Raw genomic sequence first — 19,963 nt, 5'->3', positions numbered from 1 at the left:
TTATGTATGTTGTCTGAGTCTATGTACCTGCTGCTAATAAGATTTTCATTGTACCTGTACCTCACTGTACTCGTGCAGACGACAATAAACTGAGCCAGCCCGACCCATGCGCTCCCCACCATCAGGCTCCCAGTGTCACAGCAAGGGATCACCATGCCTCATTCCTAAATCACCCTCTCCCTAAAAACAGGACCAAAGTCTCCACCTTTGACCGTGATGCTAATTCCGCCCGCCCGGCTGTGAGCGGCTTATTGAATCCGCCTGCTGATTGTCTTCAACACAAAAGCATGTGTGTAATGAAGGATTCAAACTATTCTTAGTCACAAAGTGTGAAGGAACAAACTCCGGTCTCTATTCACCTTTTGTCATATTCACAAAAATCCAGCCTTGTAAAGTAAATATCAAACCTTCTGTAAACTTAATTTGCCAAAGCAGCCACTTGCATGCAACTGTGGGAACAGGAGACCAAGATATCCCTCACTGTCACACAACGCAGGGATACAGTGCAAGAGTAGGACACACAGACCCCCAGGCGATGCCAGCCTCACCTCCTCCTCTCCGCTAGTTCCCCAGTATCCTCCATTCCTGCATCTTTCAGATATTTAACCGGCTCCACTTTAAATGCATCCTGCCTCCACCCCCCTCTGGCACAGCATTCCAGAGATTCACTGCCCTTGGAGAGAAACCTCAACACGCCTTCTTCTCTCCTCTCCTGTAGGGCAAACATACAGAAGCTTGAAAGCGCGCACTACCAGACTCAGGAACAGCTTCTTCCCTGCTGTTATCACACTACTGAATGGCCATTCCATAAGCCAAACAGAGTCATATCTTCCTCATTGTGAGCCTTGGACCGTTTCTCTGTAACTGCACGCTACATTCAACTCTGGTATTTTTCTTTTTTCACTACCAGTTGGACTTGTGTATGGCTTGATTGTACATGTACGTTTCGTTTGGTTTAGTTTATTATTGTCACGTGTACCAAGGTCCAGTGAAAAGCTTTTTGTGGAGTGCTAACCAGTTAGCAGAAAGAAAGTACGTGATTATTACAATCAAACATCCACAGACACAGGATAAAGGAAATAACATTTAGTGCAAGATAAAGTCCAGCAAAGTCCAATTTAAGATAGTCTGAGGGTCACCAATGAGGTATATGGTAGCTCAGGACTGCTCCCTAGCTAGTGATAAGTGCCTGGATCGCAATGACTGACCCGGAAGTGGAAGAGCCCGCAGTAATCCTGCTGAAAGTCTTGGTCCGGAGGCACGACGTGCGCAAAGAGATCGCAGCGAAGAGTCAGCGAGGCCAGAGCGGCCAGGAACCAGCAGTCCCCTGGGGAGGAGGAAGGGTGGACGGCAGTCAGTACCATCCGCTGCTCGCTAGGATCTCCCTCCCTCTACTCTATCCCCTTCCCCACCCCACCCCACCTTGCCCCCCACCACACCTTGCTCCCCCACCACACCTTGCTCCCCCCACCCCACCCCCCACCACCACACCTTGCTCTGCCCACCCCACCTCGCCCCCCACCACCCCACCTCGCTCCCCCCACCCCACCCCCCATCACCACACCTTGCTCCCCCCACCCCACCTCGCCCCCCACCACCACACCTCGCCCCCCACCACCACACCTTGCTCCCCCCATCCCACCTCGCTCCCCTCACCCCAACCCACTTCCTTCACCTCACCCCCTCGGTCCTCCCCCACCCCCTCATTCCCACCCCACACCTCTGCGGCACCTCCACCCCCACCCCCTACAATGTCCGCACATCTCCTTTAAACTCTGTCCCTCTCACCTTAAAGCGATACCCTCTAGTATTTGACATTTCCATCTGGGAAAAAGGTTCTTACTGTCTACTCTATCTATGTTCCTCATACTTTTATCTACTTCTACAGGTCTCCTCTCAACCTCTAGCATTCCAGAGATAACAATTCAGGACTGTCCAACCTCTCCCTGTAGTTAATACCCCCTAATCCAGGCAGCATTCTGATAAACCTCCTCTGCATCCTCTCCAAAGCCGTCACATCCACCCTGTAATGTGGTGACCAGGACCACACACAATACTCCAAACGCGGCCTGACCAAACCCGTGGAGTAACTCCACGGGTCAAGCAGCATCTCTGGATAAAAGGAATAGGTGATGTCTTGGATACCTTCCTCAGACTGAAAGATAGAGAAGACCTCTCTATCTTTTGATTTGGAAATGTCACCTATTCCTGTTCTCCAGAGATGCTGCCTGACCTGCTGAGTTACTCCAGCACTTTGTATCCATCTCCGGTTTGAACGAACATCCACAGCTCCTTCCCCAACATGACTGCAACTTACCCACGCTTCCTTGACACACGTCGAAGCGACTGGCCCCTCCCACGAAGAACTGGGGGTTGCCATGGATGTCCTGGAAGGAGAGGAGAGTTTCAGGTGCTGGGGTGAAGCACGTATGGAACAAGCTGCCAGAGGCGGTAGTTGAGGCTGGGACTATCCCGATGTTTCAGAGACAGTTAGACAAGTACATGGATGGGACAGGTTTGGAGGGATATGGACCAAATGCTAGCTGGTGTTGCTGGGACATGTTGGCTGGTGTTGGGAAGTTTGTTTCCACACTGTATGACATGGGCGTGGCTGATCCCGTCCCTGACAACCCAACCCACTGGGTGACACTGGGAACAGATCCATCCAACACCGCAGTCTCTCGTGTCACCGCTAATTCTGTTTACGTTCATTCCCCGTCGCCCCCTCCTCAGTCCAGGAGATGCAATAAAACTCAATCTGCCCTGTCCCCCGGGAGCACTCACTGCCCCACACCCCCTGGTTCGATCCTCACCCCCGCTCCCCTTTAAACACTTCCCCTCTCGCCTCCCGTTTAATACACTCCTGGACGCCGGGTGTGATCTGTCTCCCAGGGGTGTCGGGTCCCGGTCACTCTATCCTTGCCTCCCCTTGGGTCTCCGGACTCTCTCTCTCTCTCTCTCTCCCCCGGGTCCAGGCTCACACCCTGTCCCCCGGGTGGGTTTCCAAGTGCCGGATCTCACACTCACCCCGTTGTGTCTCAGGTCTCACCTGGGTCACCCTCCCTGTTCCCCATTCTCCTCCAAACTCCGTGCCCTCTGTCGGGTCGGGTCGGCTCCCGGGCTCCAGCAGCTATCTGACTCTGGCCCAGGCTCACATTTCCCTTCCCCCGGCTGTTTAGTTTAGAGATACAGCGCGGAAACAGGCCTTTCGGCCGACCGGGTCTGCACAGACCAGCGATCCCCGCACACACTAGGGACAATGTACACTTGTACCAAGCCAAGTAACATACAAACCTGCCGACTTTGGAGTGTGGCAGGAATCCGGAGGTCTCGGAGACCCAGGCAGGTCACGGGGAGAACCTACAAACTCCGTACAGACGGCGCCCACAGTCGGGATTGAACCCGCGTCTCTAGCGCTGTGAGCCAGCAACTCTACCGCATGGTCTGTCCCGGGCTCAATGGATGGCTTGCCTTGGGGCGGCACGGTGCCGCAGCGGGAGAGATGCCGCCTCACAGCGCTAGAGACCCGGGTTCAATCCCGACTGTGGGTGCAGTCTCTGCAGAGTTTGGACGTTCTCCCCGTGACCTGCGTGAGTTTTCTCCGAGATCTCCGGTTTCCTCATGCACTCCAAAGATTGGCAGGTTTGCAGGTTAATTGGCTTCAGTAAATTGTCCTGAGTATAGTGCCCTCCATAATGTTTGGGACAAAAGACCCATCATTTATTTATTTGCCTCTGTACTCCACAATTTGAGATTTGTGATATAAAAATTCACATGTAGTTAAAGTGGACATTGTCAGATTTTATCAAAGGGTATTTTTTATACAGTTTGGTGACACCGTGTAGAAATTACAGCTGTGTTTAAACATAGTACCCCCCTTCCCCTTCCCCTTCCCCTCCCATTTCAGGGCACCATAATGTTTGGGACACATGGCTTCACAGGCGTTTGTAATTGCTCAGGTATGTTTAATTGCATCCTTAATGCAGGTTTAAGAGAGCTCTCAGCACCTAGTCTTTCCTGTAGTGTTTCCATCACCGTTGGAAACTTTTATTGCTGTTTATCAACATGAGGACTAAAGTTGTGCCAATGAAAGTCAAAGAAGCCATTATGGGACTGAGAAACAAGAATAAAACTGTTAGAGACGTCAGCCAAACCTTAGTCTTACCAAAATCAACTGTTTGGAACATCATTAAGAAGAAAGAGAGCACTGGTGAGCTTACTAATCGCAAAGGGACTGGCAGGCCAAGGAAGACCTCCACAGCTGATGACAGAAGAATTCTCTCTATAATAAAGAAAAATTCCCAAACTCCTGACCGACAGATCAGAAACACGCTTCAGGAGTCAGGTGTGGAATTGTCAATGACCACTGTCCGCAGAAGACTTCACGAACAGAAATACAGAGGCTACGCTGCAAGATGCAAACCACTGGTTAGCCGCATAAATAGGATGGCCAGTTTACAGTTTGCAAAGAAGTACTTAAAAGAGCAACTACAGTTCTGGAAAAAGGTCTTGTGGACAGATGAGATGAAGATAAACTTATATCAGAGTGATGGCAAGAGCAAAGTATGGAGGAGAAAAGGAACTGCCCAAGATCCAAAGCATACCACCTCATCTGTGAAACATGGTGGTGGGGGCATTATGGTCTGGGCATGTATGGCTGCTGAAGGTACTGGCTCACTTATCTTCATTGATAACTGCTGATGGTGGTAGCATAATAAATTCTGAAGTGGACAGACACATCCTATCTGCTCAAGTTCAAACAAATGCCTCAAAACTCATTGGCCGGCGGTTGATTCTACAGCAAGACAATGATCCCAATCATACTGCTAAAGCAACAAAGGAGTTTTTCAAAGCCAAAAAATGGTAAATTCTTGAATGGCCGTCAATCACCCGATCTAAACCCAATTAAACATGCCTTTTATATGCTGATAAGAAAACTGAAGGGGACTCGCCACCAAAACAAGCATAAGCTAAAGATGGTTGCAATACAGGCCTGGCAGAGCATCGCCAGAGAAGACACCCAGCAACTGGTGATGTCCATGAATCGCAGACTTTAAGCAGTCATTGCATGGAAAGGATATGCAACAAAATACTAAACATGATTACTTTCATTTACATGACATTGCTGTGTCCCAAACATTATGGTGCCCTGAAATGGGGGGACTATGTATAAACACTGCTGTAATTTCAACATGGTGAAACCAAAATGTATAAAAATGGCCTTTAATAAAATCTGACAAGGTGCACTTTAACTACATGTGATTTTTTTTCTATTACAAATCTTAAATTGTGGAGTACAGAGGCAAATAAATAAATGATGGGTCTTTGTCCCAACCATTGTGGGCATTGAATCTGCAGGGTAGTGTAAATGTGCGGGGATCGCTAGTCGGCGTGGACTCGGTGGGGCGAAGGTCCTGTTTCCGCGCTGTGTCTCTAAAGTTTCAAGTCTAAAGACTCTCTCAACCCTCCCTCCGCCCGGGTCGCTGGTCCCCCTCCCTCCGCCTGCTGCCCGGGTCGCTGCTGCCCGGGTCGCTGCTGCCCGGCTCTGCCCCCTCCCCTCCCCTCCCCTCCCCTCTGCCCCCTCACTCACATGAGGCCGCCTCCACTGAGCCACGGGCACCGCGACGTCCCCCAGCACCGCTCCGCCGGCAGGAAAGAGCGGGTCGTCGAAGAGCCGTCCAGCCCGCAGGCAGTCCCGCCGCAGAGCGCCGTGCCGCTGACCCCGGAACGGCCGCGGGTACTGCCGGCTTCCCACTGCCCCCTGCCCGCTGCCCACCGCCCCCTGCCCGCTGCCCACCGCCCCCTGCCCGCTGCCCACCGCCCCCTGCCCGCTGCCCACCGCCCCCTGCCCGCTGCCCACCGCTCCCTGCCGGCTTCCCACTGCCCCGACCTCCATCCCCCGCTCCGCCTGGGCAGCGTCCCAGCGGCACAGTCTGCCGGCAAGCAGATCCCAACTGCGGGCAGAGACTGCACCTACAGCGGCAAGTCCGCACCTCCGCCTTAACCCGCCTGAACCCGCCCGAACCCGCCCACTCTCCCACATCCACTCCCTCTCTCTCTCCCTCCCACTTTCACTCCCTCTCACTCCCTCTCTCTCTCTCCCACACTCCCTATCACTCTCTCCCAATTTCACTCACTCCCTCTCCCTCCCACTTTCACTCCCTCTCACTCCCTCTCTCTCTCTCCCACTCACTCCCTCTCTCTCTCTCCCACTCACTCCCTATCACTCTCTCCCACTTTCACTCACTCCCTCTCCCTCCCACTTTCCCTCTCTCTCTCTCCCACTCACTCCCTATCACTCTCTCCCACTTTCACCCTCTCTCTCCCACTTTCACTCCCTCCCACTTTCTCTCTCCCTCCCACTTTCACTCCCTCTCACTTTCACTCTCCCTCCCTCCCTCCTTCCCACCCTCTCTCTCCCCCCCTCTCCCTCCCCCCCGTCCCCCCCCCCTCCCTCTCCCCCCTCTCACTGTCCCTCCCTCTCACTGTCCCTCCCTCTCACTCTCTCTCCTCCTTCCTCACTGTGTATCGATGTTCCCTGTGACACCCTTTGCCCCACTCTCTGAAGACACAAATGCTGGAATCTAGAGGGAAAAAACCACAAAGTGCTGGAGGAACTCAGCGGGTCAGGAGGCATTTGTGGAGGGAATGGAAAAGCGATGTTTCAGGTTGGATCGGAAGAAGGGTCCCGACCCAGAACATCACCTTCCGATGTCCTCCAGAGATGCTGCCTGACCTGCTGAGTTGCTCCTTGGGAGAGCGAGCGAGGAGGGCCCTGGACCAAAGGGGGGTACCTAGTGGCGGGGCTGCTGCCACAAGCGGGCGGCAGGCAGAAGATAGGACTGTTCGGTGAACGTTTGTAACTTTGTCGGCGCCAGAAATGTGGCGACATTTGTGTTCTGTCGACGCGAGGTCTGCTGTGTGATTTTATGGGTTGCATGCAGAACAAAGCATTTCACTGTACCTAGTTACATTAGTTTAGAGATACAACGTGGAAACAGGCTCTTCGGCCCACCAAGTCCGCACCGACCAGCGATCACTGCACACTTACACTATCCTACATGTAAGGAACAATTTAACCAAGCCAAATAACCTGTAAGTTTTTGGAGTGTGGGGGGAAACAGAAGATCATGGAGAAAACCCCGCAGGTCACAGGGAGAACGTACAAACTCCGTACAGACAGCACCCATAGTCAGGATCAAACCCGGGTCTCTGGTACTGCACTACGCCACCTGGCCGCCCTCACATGTGCCACTGAATTACACTGAAGGTGTAATCTCAAGAGAAACACCAGCCTGCCTCCTTATCCACACTCTATTTCTCACTCTCCACAGGATCAACAGGTTTCACCATCTGCAGGTGTGGAGAATGTATCCTACAACAACCAACCCAAGTATCAAGATAACCTGCCCTTGGAATGACGTCCAGAGACATCAACTCCACACTCCTCTGCTTCCAAAAGACAACCTTACTCTGCACTGCACTCAATTTAGAACATAGAATTGAACAGGAATAGGCTCTCAGCCCACAATGTCCATGCCGAAAATGACACCAAGTTAAATCTGGATCTGTCCTGAACCACTGGAGCTGTGGGTGCAGAGTTTGCACGTTCCCTCCAGGCCATGTGGCTGTTCAGTTTCCTCCCAAGTCTCAGGGACTTGCCTGTGGGCTACTTGGGTGCTGTAAGTTGCACTTTAGCAACGGCAGAAGGAATCAAAGAGGAATTGGCGGGGCTGGGGGTGAGAAAAAGTGGTAAGGTTAGGGGGGGACTAACGAGAGGGCAATGGGATTGCACTACTGGGAGCCAACATGGACCCCTTGGACTGAATGGCCTCTGGCTTTGTGTTGTAACAATCAGCTCATACTGTTCATTTTAATCATCAGGTTGATTGACGTGGGAATGTTACCATGTATTTGTTAAAGGCGAACCACGCCCTAAAGAGAAATTAATGTTGTGACATAGTGTTGAAATAAGTGTAGTTGACAGGAAATATATATTTAAGCTGGAAAGAGTGCAGAGAAGATTTACGAGGATGTTGCCAGGACTTGATGGCCTGACCTACGGGGAGAGGTTGGACAGGCTAAGACTTTATTCCTTGGAGCGCAGGATGCTGATTTTATACACCTAATAGAGGTGTATAAAATCTTGAGGGGGATAGATAGGGTGAATACACAGTCTAGGAGAAGGAGTAGGAGAATCAAGAACTAGAGGACATTGGTTTAAGGTGAGAGGGGAAAGATTTCATAGGATCCTGAGGGACAATCTATATACCAAAACTCTTGTTTGTTTGTTCCTGAACTACAGCCAAATGGTACATGATAGCGTGACAACGCTAGGCCCACCTTACTCACCGCCGTCCCTCTGGTGCTAATGGAAGAAGTTTCATTGAAATCGGGGTTATATTTTTTACGTTATTCACATTTAAATGTTTAAATCTATCTCCAAGGGAGGGAGGGGGGAGGCAGCGAGGGGAGGGGGAGAGGTAGGGAGGATAAGGGGGGGCTGAGGGGGAGGGGAAAGTGGGGGGATAGGGTAGGGGGGAGAAGAGGGAGAGGGTGGGGAAGGGGGAGGTGGGTGACAATGGGGGGGCGTGAGGAAAGGGTGCTGCACCAATGCAGGTTTGGGTCAAACGGGTCCACCTGGTCTAGTTTTTATTAAAAAAGGGAGGTGGATACATGGATTGAGCTGACAGAGGAGGAAGTTGAGGCAGATCATATCACAATATTTAAGACATTTGGACAGAACGTCAATAGGAAAGGTTTATAGGGATTTGGGCCAGACGAGGGCAGGTGGAACTCGGTTAAATGGTTAAATAGGGTATCTTGGTCAGCATGGATGGGTTGGGCTGAAGGGCCTGTTTCCATGTGGTGTGACTCTGTGACTTTGTATGGTTTTCCAAAAGGCATTCAATAAGGAAAGGCATGACAAGCTTGACATGTGATTTCAGACAATGGGATGAAAAGCAATTTAGATGGAACATGATGCCAAGTTAAATTAATCCTTTCTGCCTGCACGTGATCCATATCCCTCCATTCCCTGCCTATCCATGTGCCTATTGAAAAGTCTCTCAAAATGCCAGTCTCTGAAGGACTGGGGCTGAACTCTTCCCTGCCCTACCTGGGATCCATGCCATTTGGACCACGTGACTTCTCCACCTGATGGAAGCTAGGCTTTCCTGTAAGCCCTCTCTGGTTTAGAAACATAGAAAGTAAGGCCATTCAGCCCTTCGAGCCAGCATCGCCATTCAATATGATCATGGCTGTTTATCCAGAATCAGTACCCTGTTCCTGCTTTCTCCCCATATCCCAGCAAACACTCCACACCAGACTCCAGCAGCATTGACATCTGTGGTGAATTCTGATGGAGAGTGCTGGCTCACACCCACGTCTCCTCACCCTGCTCCTCACCCTGCTCCTCACCCCGCTCCTCACCCCGCTCCTCACCCCGCTCCTCACCCCGCTCCTCACCCCGCTCCTCACCCCGCTCCTCACCCCGCTCCTCACCCCGCTCCTCACCCCGCTCCTCACCCCGCTCCTCACCCCGCTCCTCACCCTGCTCCGTATCTGTATTGTATCTGTACACTATGGATGGCTTGATTGTAATCATGTATAATCTTCCCACTGACTGGTTGGCACACAACAAAAGTTTTTCACTGTACCTCGGTACACATGACAATAAACTAAACTAATCTTTGTGCGCGGATTCCTGTGGTGATCTTTGCTTGGCTGCACCCTGCCCCTCCCCCCCCCCCCCCCCCCTGTCACAGCCCCTGCCTTTATGTGCCTATTTAGTTTAGTTCAGAGATACAGCATAGAAAACAGCCCCTTCAGCCCACAGAGCCCACACCAACCAGCCATTACACGTTCACACGAGGTCTACGTAATCCCACTTTCTCATCCACTCCCTACACACAAGGGGGCAATTTATAAAGGCCAATTAATCGATAAACTCGCAAGTATTTGGAATCTGGAAGGAAACTGGAGCTCCTGGAATAAATCCACGCGGTCACAGGGAGAATGTGCAAACTCCACACAAACAGCACCCGAGGTCAGGATCGAACCTGGGTCTCAAGGTGTGAGGCAGCGGGTCTACCAGCTGTGCCACCGTGCTGTCATTTGCTGCCGTCTATTGTTGCATCCTCTTTATGTTCGCTGCCACTCTCACCTCATGCACTCTCTCTGCCTCTCTCAATTTGGTTTGATTTATTATTGTCACGTGTACCGAGATAAAGTGAAAACCTTTGATTGCATGTTATCCAGTCAAATCACACTCTGCACGAGTACAATCAAATCATACACAAGTTCAACAGGTAGTGCAAAGAGAAAAATACCAGAGTGCAGAATATAGTGTTAGAGTTACAGGGAAGAAGCCAATGTCTGCATTGCAGTAGGTTGGGAGATCAGGACAGTACCCTAGCTTATGGAAGGACCATTTAGAAGCCTGATAACAGAGTGGAAGAAGCTGTTCCTAAGTCTGGTGGTGCGCACTTACAAGCTTCTGTACTTTCTGCCAATGGGAGCAGGGAGAAGAAGGAATGAGCGGGGTGGGACAAATCATTGATTATGTCGGTTGCTTTCCTGAGGCAGTGTGAAGTGTAGATGGAGTCAATGGTGGGGAGTCTGGTCTGTGTGATGGACTGGGCTACATCCACAACTCTGCAATTTCTTGTGTTGTTGGGCAGAGCTGTTGCCAAACCAGGCTGTGATGCAACCAACCCGACAGTCTGCTTTCTACGGTGCATCTGTGGAGCTTTGCAAGAGTTGGAGACATATCAAGTTTTCTGATACATCCACCTGCCTTGGGGGAAAAGCAGAAAAACAAAGCAGGCAATCAGATTGGATAATAATCCATGATTACATGGCATGTCTGTTCTCGCTCGGGACAAGTACGTTCCTGGGTGTGTGAATTGTGGAGGATGTGGAGGTGATGGTGCACCTGTTGTCCCGGTTCTTCTTGGTGTCAAGAAGTTGCAACAGGCTCAGAATAGCCTGGATGGGGAACTGACGTCTTCAGTGGGTGGTGTACACTGAACATAGAACAGTATAGCACAGGAACCGACCCTTCAGTCCACAATGTCCATGCCAAACATGATGCCAAGACAAAATGGACTTTAGAGCCCAGCGATCACCCCGTATAGTTCTATCCTACACACCAGGCCCAATTTACAGAAGCCAATTAACCTACAAACCTGTACGTCTTTGGGATGTGACGGAGAACACCCACGCGATCACAGAAAGAACGTACAAACTCCGTACAGCCAACACCCGAGGTCAGGATCAAACCCGGGTCTCTGGCGCTGTAAGACACCAACTCTACTTGTGCGCCACTGTGCCGCCCCAATCTTACCTACCTGCATAGGATCCATATCCTTCCATTCCTCGCATATGCATGTGTCCATCCAAAAGCCTCTTAAACATCTTGGCAGCACGTTCCGGGATCCCAATTCTTTCCATGTAAAAAATACTTGCCCCACACTTCTTCATTAGACTTTGCCCCTCTCACCTTAAAGCTCTGCCTCTAATATTTGACATTTCCATCCTGGGAAGAAGGTTCTTACTGTCCACCCTATCTATGCCTCCCATTGCAGCAGTAAAGAAGAGTTACAAGGAACTGCAGATGCTGGTTTATAAAAAAAGACATTGAGTGCATCTCTGGCCTTTGTCCAACGATCGGTCTAGCAAAACACTGCCCCCCTCCTCGCCTATATCCACCTATCACTCGCCAGACTTTGTCCTGCCCTCACATCTCTTCCAGCTTTCTCCCATCCCCACCACAATCATTGAAGAAGGGTCATGACCCAAAACATCACCTATCCATGTTCTCGAGATGTTGCCTTGCCCGCGGAGTTACTCCAGCACTTTTGTGTCTTTCTTTCTTTGCCTCTCATTATTTTATATACTTACTAGTCCAAGTGGACCCGTTGGGCCCAAACCTCTCCTGCATTGGTGCAGCACCCTGTCCTCGTCCTCCCCCTCCCCTCAACCCCCCTTCCCCTCTCCCTTCTCCCCCACTTCCCCCTCCTTCCTTCCTCCCTCCTCCCCTCCCCCCTCCACCTCACCTCCTTTTAAACTTTAAAATGTGAATAACTTTAAAAATATAACACCGATTTCAATAAAACGACTTGCATTATCACTAAAGTGACAATGGTGAGTAAGGTGAGCCTAAAATTGTCGCGCTATTGTTTACCGTTTTGGCTGAAGTTCAGTCACAAACAAGATAACAAACGAGAGTTTTAGTATATAGACTAGAACAAGTGTGCCCGTTCAAAGCGGGCCCGTTGGGCCCGTCCCCACACCCCCCATTCTCTCCTCCCCCAGCCCCACTCTTACCCGTTGGGCCCGTCCTCCTGATCTGTGTATGTCAAGTGACCACTATATTTCCTAATCAGATGTGCAGCACTTTGGTCAACGTGGGTTGTTTTTAAATGTGCTATACAAATATAATTGACTTGACTTGACTTGACTTGCAATAACAAAAAACAGCACTTTAAAACAATCCTGGAAACTTTCGAAACAATGTTCGAAACAATGTAGCCGTCACAAGCTGAAGACCAAATCTGCACTGCAGCGCCCCCCTGAAAAGGGGGGGGGCAGCGCTTTAAAACCTCTGTAACTTAAAAATCACGCGACCAAAGTAAATGAAAATATCACGGCCGAGCGAGCGCGAGATTGGCGATTGAGGCGGTGCGAAAATCGTCGCGCTACGGTTCGCCTTTTTTCCGCAATCGATGTTACGTACGGTTCAGGTCATTCTCAAAAATATACACAAGATCTGAGTTTTAGTATTATAGTAGAACAAGTGTGCCCGTTCAAAGCGGGCCCGTTGGGCCCGTCCCCACACCCCCCATTCTCTCCTCCCCCAGCCCCACTCTTACCCGTTGGGCCCGTCCTCCTGATCTGTGTATGTCAAGTGACCACTATAACTTCCTTCTTTTTTTTTTCCTAATCAGATGTGCAGCACTTTGGTCAACGTGGGTTGTTTTTAAATGTGCTATACAAATATAATTGACTTGACTTGACTTGACTTGACTTGACTTGACTTGACTTGCAATAACAAAAAACAGCACTTTAAAACAATCCTGGAAACTTTGTGCTATACAAATATAATTGACTTGACTTGACTTGACTTGACTTGCAATAACAAAAAACAGCACTTTAAAACAATCCTGGAAACTTTTCGAAACAATGTTGGAAACAATGTAGCCGTCACAAGCTGAAGACCAAATCTGCACTGCAGCGCCCCCCTGAAAAGGGGGGGGCAGCACTTTAAAACCTCTGTAAGTTAAAAATCACGCGACCAAAGTAAATGAAAATATCACGGCCGAGCGAGCGCGAGATTGGCGATTGAGGCGGTGCGAAAATCGTCGCGCTACGGTCCGCCTTTTTTCCGCAATCGATGTTACGTACGGTTCAGGTCATTCTCAAAAATATACACAAGATCTGAGTTTTAATAGTATATAGACTAGAACAAGTGTGCCCGTTCAAAGCGGGCCCGTTGGGCCCGTCCCCACACCCCCCATTCTCTCCTCCCCCAGCCCCACTCTTACCCGTTGGGCCCGTCCTCCTGATCTGTGTATGTCAAGTGACCACTATATTTCCTAATCAGATGTGCAGCACTTTGGTCAACGTGGGTTGTTTTTAAATGTGCTATACAAATATAATTGACTTGACTTGACTTGACTTGACTTGACTTGACTTGCAATAACAAAAAACAGCACTTTAAAACAATCCTGGAAACTTTCGAAACAATGTTGGAAACAATGTAGCCGTCACAAGCTGAAGACCAAATCTGCACTGCAGCGCCCCCCTGAAAAGGGGGGGGGGGGGCAGCGCTTTAAAACCTCTGTAACTTAAAAATCACGCGACCAAAGTAAATGAAAATATCACGGCCGAGCGAGCGCGAGATCGGCGATTGAGGCGGTGCGAAAACCGTCGCGCTACGGTCCGCCTTTTTTCCGCAATCGATGTTACGTACGGTTCAGGTCATTCTCAAAAATATACACAAGATCTGAGTTTTAATAGTATATAGATAGATAGACTAGAACAAGTGTGCCCGTTCAAAGCGGGCCCGTTTGGGCCCCGTCCCCACACCCCCCATTCTCTCCTCCCCCAGCCCCACTCTTACCCGTTGGGCCCGTCCTCCTGATCTGTGTATGTCAAGTGACCACTATATTTCCTAATCAGATGTGCAGCACTTTGGTCAACGTGGGTTGTTTTTAAATGTGCTATACAAATATAATTGACTTGACTTGACTTGACTTGACTTGACTTGACTTGCAATAACAAAAAACAGCACTTTAAAACAATCCTGGAAACTTTCGAAACAATGTTCGAAACAATGTAGCCGTCACAAGCTGAAGACCAAATCTGCACTGCAGCGCCCCCCTGAAAAGGGGGGGGGGCAGCGCTTTAAAACCTCTGTAACTTAAAAATCACGCGACCAAAGTAAATGAAAATATCACGGCCGAGCGAGCGCGAGATTGGCGATTGAGGCGGTGCGAAAACCGTCGCGCTACGGTCAGCCTTTTTCCGCAATCGATGTTACGTACGGTTCAGTCATTCTCAAAAATATACACAAGATCTGAGTTTTAATAGTATACTAGAAAAGAGGGCCCGTTGGTGCCCCGTCCCCACACCCCCCATTCTCACTCCCCCCAGCCCCACTCTTACTCTCCAAGTGTGCCCGTTGGGCCCGGAAAAGAGGGCCCGTTGGGCCCGTCCCCACACCCCCCATTCTCTCCTCCCCCAGCCCCACTCTTACTCTCCAAGTGTGCCCGTTGGGGAGGGCCCGTTGGGCCCGTCCCCACACCCCCCATTCTCTCCTCCCCCAGCCCCACTCTTACTCTGTCCTCCTGATCTGTGTATGTCAAGTGACCACTATAGCCTTCTTTTTTTTTTTTTTTTTCCTAATCAGATGTTTTGGGTTTTTTTCCTAATCAGATGTGCAGTACTTGGTCAACGTGGTTGTTTTTAAATGTGCTATACAAATAAAAGTGACTTGACTTGACTTGACTTGACTTGCAATAACAAAAAAGACTTCTTGGAAGCTTTTCGAAACAATGTAGCCGCCGTCACAAGCTGAAAACTAAATCCTTGCTGAAAACTAATCCTTTTCTGTAAACTTTTGGAAACAAATGTAGCCCCTTGAAGAAAAGGGTTAGAAATGAAAATTTTAAACTTTAATATCTCTCTAGCTTTAAAAAGGTAGCTTCAATTTGAACGAAAGTACTTACAATAGTTTGCCCAGGTTAATGGTGAATACGGCGGTACAAAAATCGTAGGCGCTTTGGTGTACCGTCTAGGAGAGTAGGGTTTGTAAGTAATCTTCCGTACATACACATATACATACATACATACGGAATGTTGGACCGCAGAGTTTTAGTATTATACTAGAAAAGAGGGCCCGTTGGGCCCGTCCCCACACCCCCCATTCTCACTCCCCCAGCCCCACTCTTACTCTCCAAGTGTGCCCGTTGGGCCCGGAAAAGAGGGCCCGTTGGGCCCGTCCCCACACCCCCCCATTCTCTCCTCCCCCAGCCCCACTCTTACTCTCCAAGTGTGCCCGTTGGGCCCGTCCTCCTGATCTGTGTATGTCAAGTGACCACTATAGCCTTCATTCTTTTTTTTTTCCCTAATCAGATGTTTGTTTGTTTTTTTCCTATTCAGATGTGCAGTACTTTGGTCAACGTGGGTTGTTTTTAAATGTGCTATACAAATAAAACTGACTTGACTTGACTTGACTTGACTTGACTTGCAATAACAAAAAAGACTTCTTGGAAGCTTTTCGAAACAATGTAGCCGTCACAAGCTGAAAACTAAATCCTTGCTGAAAACTAAATCCTTTTCTGGAAACTTTTGAAAACAAATGTAGCCCCTTGAAGAAAAGGGTTAGAAATGAAAAATTTAAACTTTAATATCTCTCTAGCTTTAAAAAGGTAGCTTCAATTTGAACGAAAAGTACTTACAATAGTTGCCCAGGTTAATGGTGAATACGGCGGTACAAAAATCGTAGCGCTTTGGTGTACGTCTAGGAGGAGTAGGGTTTGTAAGTAATCTTCCGTACATACACATATACATACATACATACGGAATGTTGGACCGCAGAGTTTTAGTATTATATAGATAGATAGATAGATAGATAGATAGAAGATAGATAGATAGATAGACTAGACAAAGTGGGCCCGTTGGGCCCGTCCTCGTAGGGTTTCCATTGTAACCGGGAGGCGGGGAGGGAGGGGGGAGGGAGGGGGGAGGGGGACCACCTGTTTTCCCAGTACCCCTCTTTCCCCGTTGTGGGATGGGAGGGGGGAGGGGAGGGGAGGGGGAGGGAGAGGGAGGGAGGGGGGTAGGGGGGAGGGGAGGGGGAAGGGAGGGGAGGGAGGGGAGGGGGGAAGGGGGGAGGGGGGAAGGGGGGAGGGAAGGGGGGGAGGGAGGAGGACCTCCCCTTTTCCCAGTACCCCTCTTTCCCCGTTGTGCCCGTCCTTGTAGGGTTTCCATTGTAACCGGGAGGCGGGGAGGGAGGGGGGAGGGAGGGAGGAGTGGAGGGAGGAGCGGAGGGGGAGGGAGGGGGGAGGGGAGTGGAAGGAGAGGGGGAAAGGGGAGGGAGAGGGGAGGGAAGGGGGTAGGGGTGGAGGGGGGAGGAGGGGGACCACCTTTTTTTCCCAGTACCCCTCTTTCCCCGTTGTGCCGTCCTCGTAGGGTTTCCATTGTAACCGGGAGGCGGGGAGGGAGGGGGAGGGAGGGAGGAGGGAGGTGTGGGAGGGAGGAGGGGAGGGAAAGGGGGGGAGGGGAGGGGGGAAGGGGGAAGGGGGGGAAGGGGGGAGGTGGAGGGAGGGGGAGGGAGGGGGAAGGGGGGAGGATGGGGGAACTCCCCTTTTCCCAGTACCCCTCTTTCCCCGTTGGGCCCGTCCTCGTAGGGTTTCCATTGTAACCGGGAGGAGGGGAGGGAGGGAAGGGGGAGGGAGGGAGGTGTGGAGGGAGGAGGGGAGGTACCACGTAAAGACCCAACCAATCGGGGCGCTAACAGGGAGGGTGAAACCCAATGAAAAAAACCGCGTTTTTACTTTAAAATAAGTTCTTTGTTGAAAAGGAAATAAACTTATCTATAGAGCAGCAGCTTTTTAAAAATAAATAAAATCAAACTTAATGAAAATCACATTCCTCATTTAAAATAAATGTCTTTGTTATAAATGAAATCAAACAGCGGGAGAGGCGACGGCGACTACACTTCCGCTTCGGGGAGAGGAGGGGGGGAGAGGAGGGGGGGGAGGGGCAGGAGGGGGGGGAGGAGGGGGGGAGAGGAGGAGGGGGGGAGGAGGGGGGGAGAGGAGGAGGGGGAGAGGAGAGGGGGGAGAGGAGAGGGGGGAGAGGAGAGGGGGGAGAGGAGAGGGGAGAGGAGAGAGGGGAGGGGGAGAGGAGAGGGGGGAGAGGAGAGGGGGGAGAGGAGAGGGGGAGAGGAGAGGGGAGGGAGAGGAGAGGGGGAGAGGAGAGGGGGAGAGGAGAGGGGGAGAGGAGAGGGGGGAGAGGAGAGGGGGAGAGGAGAGGGGAGAGGAGAGGAGAGGGGGGGAGAGAGGAGAGGGGTCTATTTTACTTTAAATAAACAGCATTCTTTGTTGAAAAAGAAATTAAAGTTATCTATAGAGCAGCAGCTTATGTCTTTGTTGTAAATGAAATTAAACTTATGTGAAATAAATGTTCTTTTGTTAAAAAAGAAAGTAAACTTATCTATGAAATCTCTGTCTTTTATCTTTTTTTTTTTAATAAAATTAAATGCAATGGAAATCTCGTACCGTTTAAAATAAATGTCATTTTTCTGTTGGAAATGATAAGAAACTTATCTATAAATATTCTTTCTGTATTTCAATTAAACTGCCCTCCTGAGCGATGCTGGAGCCTGTCCTCAACCAGCAGCAGCACGGTGGACTGTTGGTTACGGCAGTTGGTGTCAGTTCAAATCAACTGCTCCACCCACATCGAGTGTGAGGTTGGAGCCAATCACTGCACCCCACGTAGAGACCCCAGCCAATCGGGCGCTAACAGGGAGGGTGGAGCCAATCACTGCACCCCACGTACAGACCCAGCCAATCGGGCGCTAACAGGGATGGTGGAGCCAATCACTGTACCCCACGTAAAGACCCAACCAATCGGGCGCTAACAGGGAGGGTGAAACCCAATGAAAAAAACCGCGTTTTTACTTTAAAATAAACAGCGTTCTTTGTTGAAAAGGAAATAAACTTATCTATAGAGCAGCAGCTTTTTTTAAATAAATAAAATCAAACTTAATGAAAATCACATTCCTCATTTTTAAATAAATGTCTTTGTTATAAATGAAATCAAACAGCGGGAGAGGCGACGGCGACTACACTTCCACTTCGGGAGAGGAGGAGGGGGAGAGGAGGGGGGGAGAGGAGGGGGGGGGAGGAGGGGGGGAGGGGGGGAGGGGGAGAGGAGGAGGGGGGGAGAGGAGGAGGGGGGGGAGGAGGGGGTGAGGAGGGGGGAGAGGAGGGGGGAGAGGAGAGGGGGGGAGGGGAGAGGAGAGGGAGAGGAAAGAGTGGAGGGGGAGAGGAGAGGGGGGAGAGGAGAGGGAGAGGGGGAGAGGAGAGGGAGAGGGGAGAGGAGAGGGGGGAGAGGAGAGGAGAGGGGGGGAGAGAGGAGAGGAGAGGGGGGGAGAGAGGAGAGGTGTCTATTTTACTTTAAAATAAACAGCATTCTTTGTTGAAAAAGAAATTAATCTTATCTATAGAGCAGAAGCGGGAGAGCGACGGCGACTACACTTCCCGGCGGTCAGCGCTGCGGGGAAGGGAGGGAGGGAGGGAGGGAGGGATGAGGTAGGGAGGAGAGGAGAGTGGGGAGGGAGGGAGGGGGAGAGAGGGGAGGAGAGGGGGAGGGAGGGTGTAAGGGGGAGAGGGGGAGGGGGAAAGGGGGAGGGGGAGGGAGGGGGAGGTAGGGGAGGGGGAGGGGGGAAGGGGGAGGGGAGAGGCACAGGGGCATTGTGACGTCACACGCTGAATACCACGGGGGGGGTGGGAAGGGGGGTCTGCTCGAGTTCATCTCACAGGGGCATTGTGACATCACAATGAAGAATAAATCCGCACCGCAGCGCCCCCCTTCTGTCAAAACTTCGATAAATCAGGGGGGCAGCACTTTTAAACCTCTGTAACTTAAAAAATATGCGTCCGAATTAAATAAAAATATCATTTTCCAGCAGCGAACCGCATGCTGATTAAGGCGGTACAAAAATCGTGGCGCTACGGTTCCACCGTTTTGCCGGAATTGCCGTATTCAGCCGACATCAGTGGAATATATATATATATATTCAAGATCTGAGGATAGATAGATAGATAGATAGATAGATAGATAGATAGATAGATAGATAGATAGATAGATAGATAGATAGATAGATAGATAGATAGATAGATAGATAGATAGATAGATAGATAGATAGATAGATAGATTAGATAGATAGATAGATAGATAGATAGATAGATAGATAGATAGATAGATAGATAGATAGATAGATAGATAGATAGATAGATAGATAGATAGATAGATAGATAGATAGAAGATAGATAGATAGATAGGATAGATAGATAGATAGATAGATAGATTAGATAGATAGATATAGATAGATAGATAGATAGATAGATAGATAGATAGATAGATAGATAGATAGATAGATAGATAGATAGATAGATAGATAGATAGATAGATAGATAGATAGATAGATAGATAGAATAGATAGATAGATAGATAGATAGATAGATAGATAGATAGATAGATAGATAGATAGATAGATAGATAGATAGATAGATAGATAGATAGATAGATAGATAGATAGATAGATAGATAGATAGATAGATAGATAGATAGATAGATAGATAGATAGATAGATAGATAGATAGATAGATAGATAGATAGATAGAATAGATAGATAGATAGATAGATAGATAGATAGATAGATAGA

The 19,963-nt window shown here is 49.8% G+C and overlaps 1 protein-coding gene across 1 annotated transcript in view; it reads right to left on the bottom strand.

Annotated features, from left to right (window-relative positions):
• Positions 1–19,963, bottom strand: part of LOC144593843 (calpain-2 catalytic subunit-like) — a 61,345-nt gene that overhangs the window by 21,599 nt on the left and 19,783 nt on the right. The window contains exons 3-5 of the mRNA XM_078399961.1: positions 5,591–5,933; positions 2,318–2,387; positions 1,209–1,327 (exon numbers count right to left, since the gene is read on the bottom strand). Of these exons, the coding sequence (XP_078256087.1) occupies positions 1,209–1,327; positions 2,318–2,387; positions 5,591–5,933 (532 nt within the window). The remainder of the gene's footprint in view (positions 1–1,208; positions 1,328–2,317; positions 2,388–5,590; positions 5,934–19,963) is intronic.

Source organism: Rhinoraja longicauda, chromosome 5 (assembly GCF_053455715.1).
Source record: "Rhinoraja longicauda isolate Sanriku21f chromosome 5, sRhiLon1.1, whole genome shotgun sequence".
Lineage (NCBI taxonomy): Eukaryota > Metazoa > Chordata > Chondrichthyes > Rajiformes > Arhynchobatidae > Rhinoraja > Rhinoraja longicauda.
Note: the sequence above shows the minus strand (reverse complement) of the source record. Positions and strands in the feature narration are given on the sequence as shown.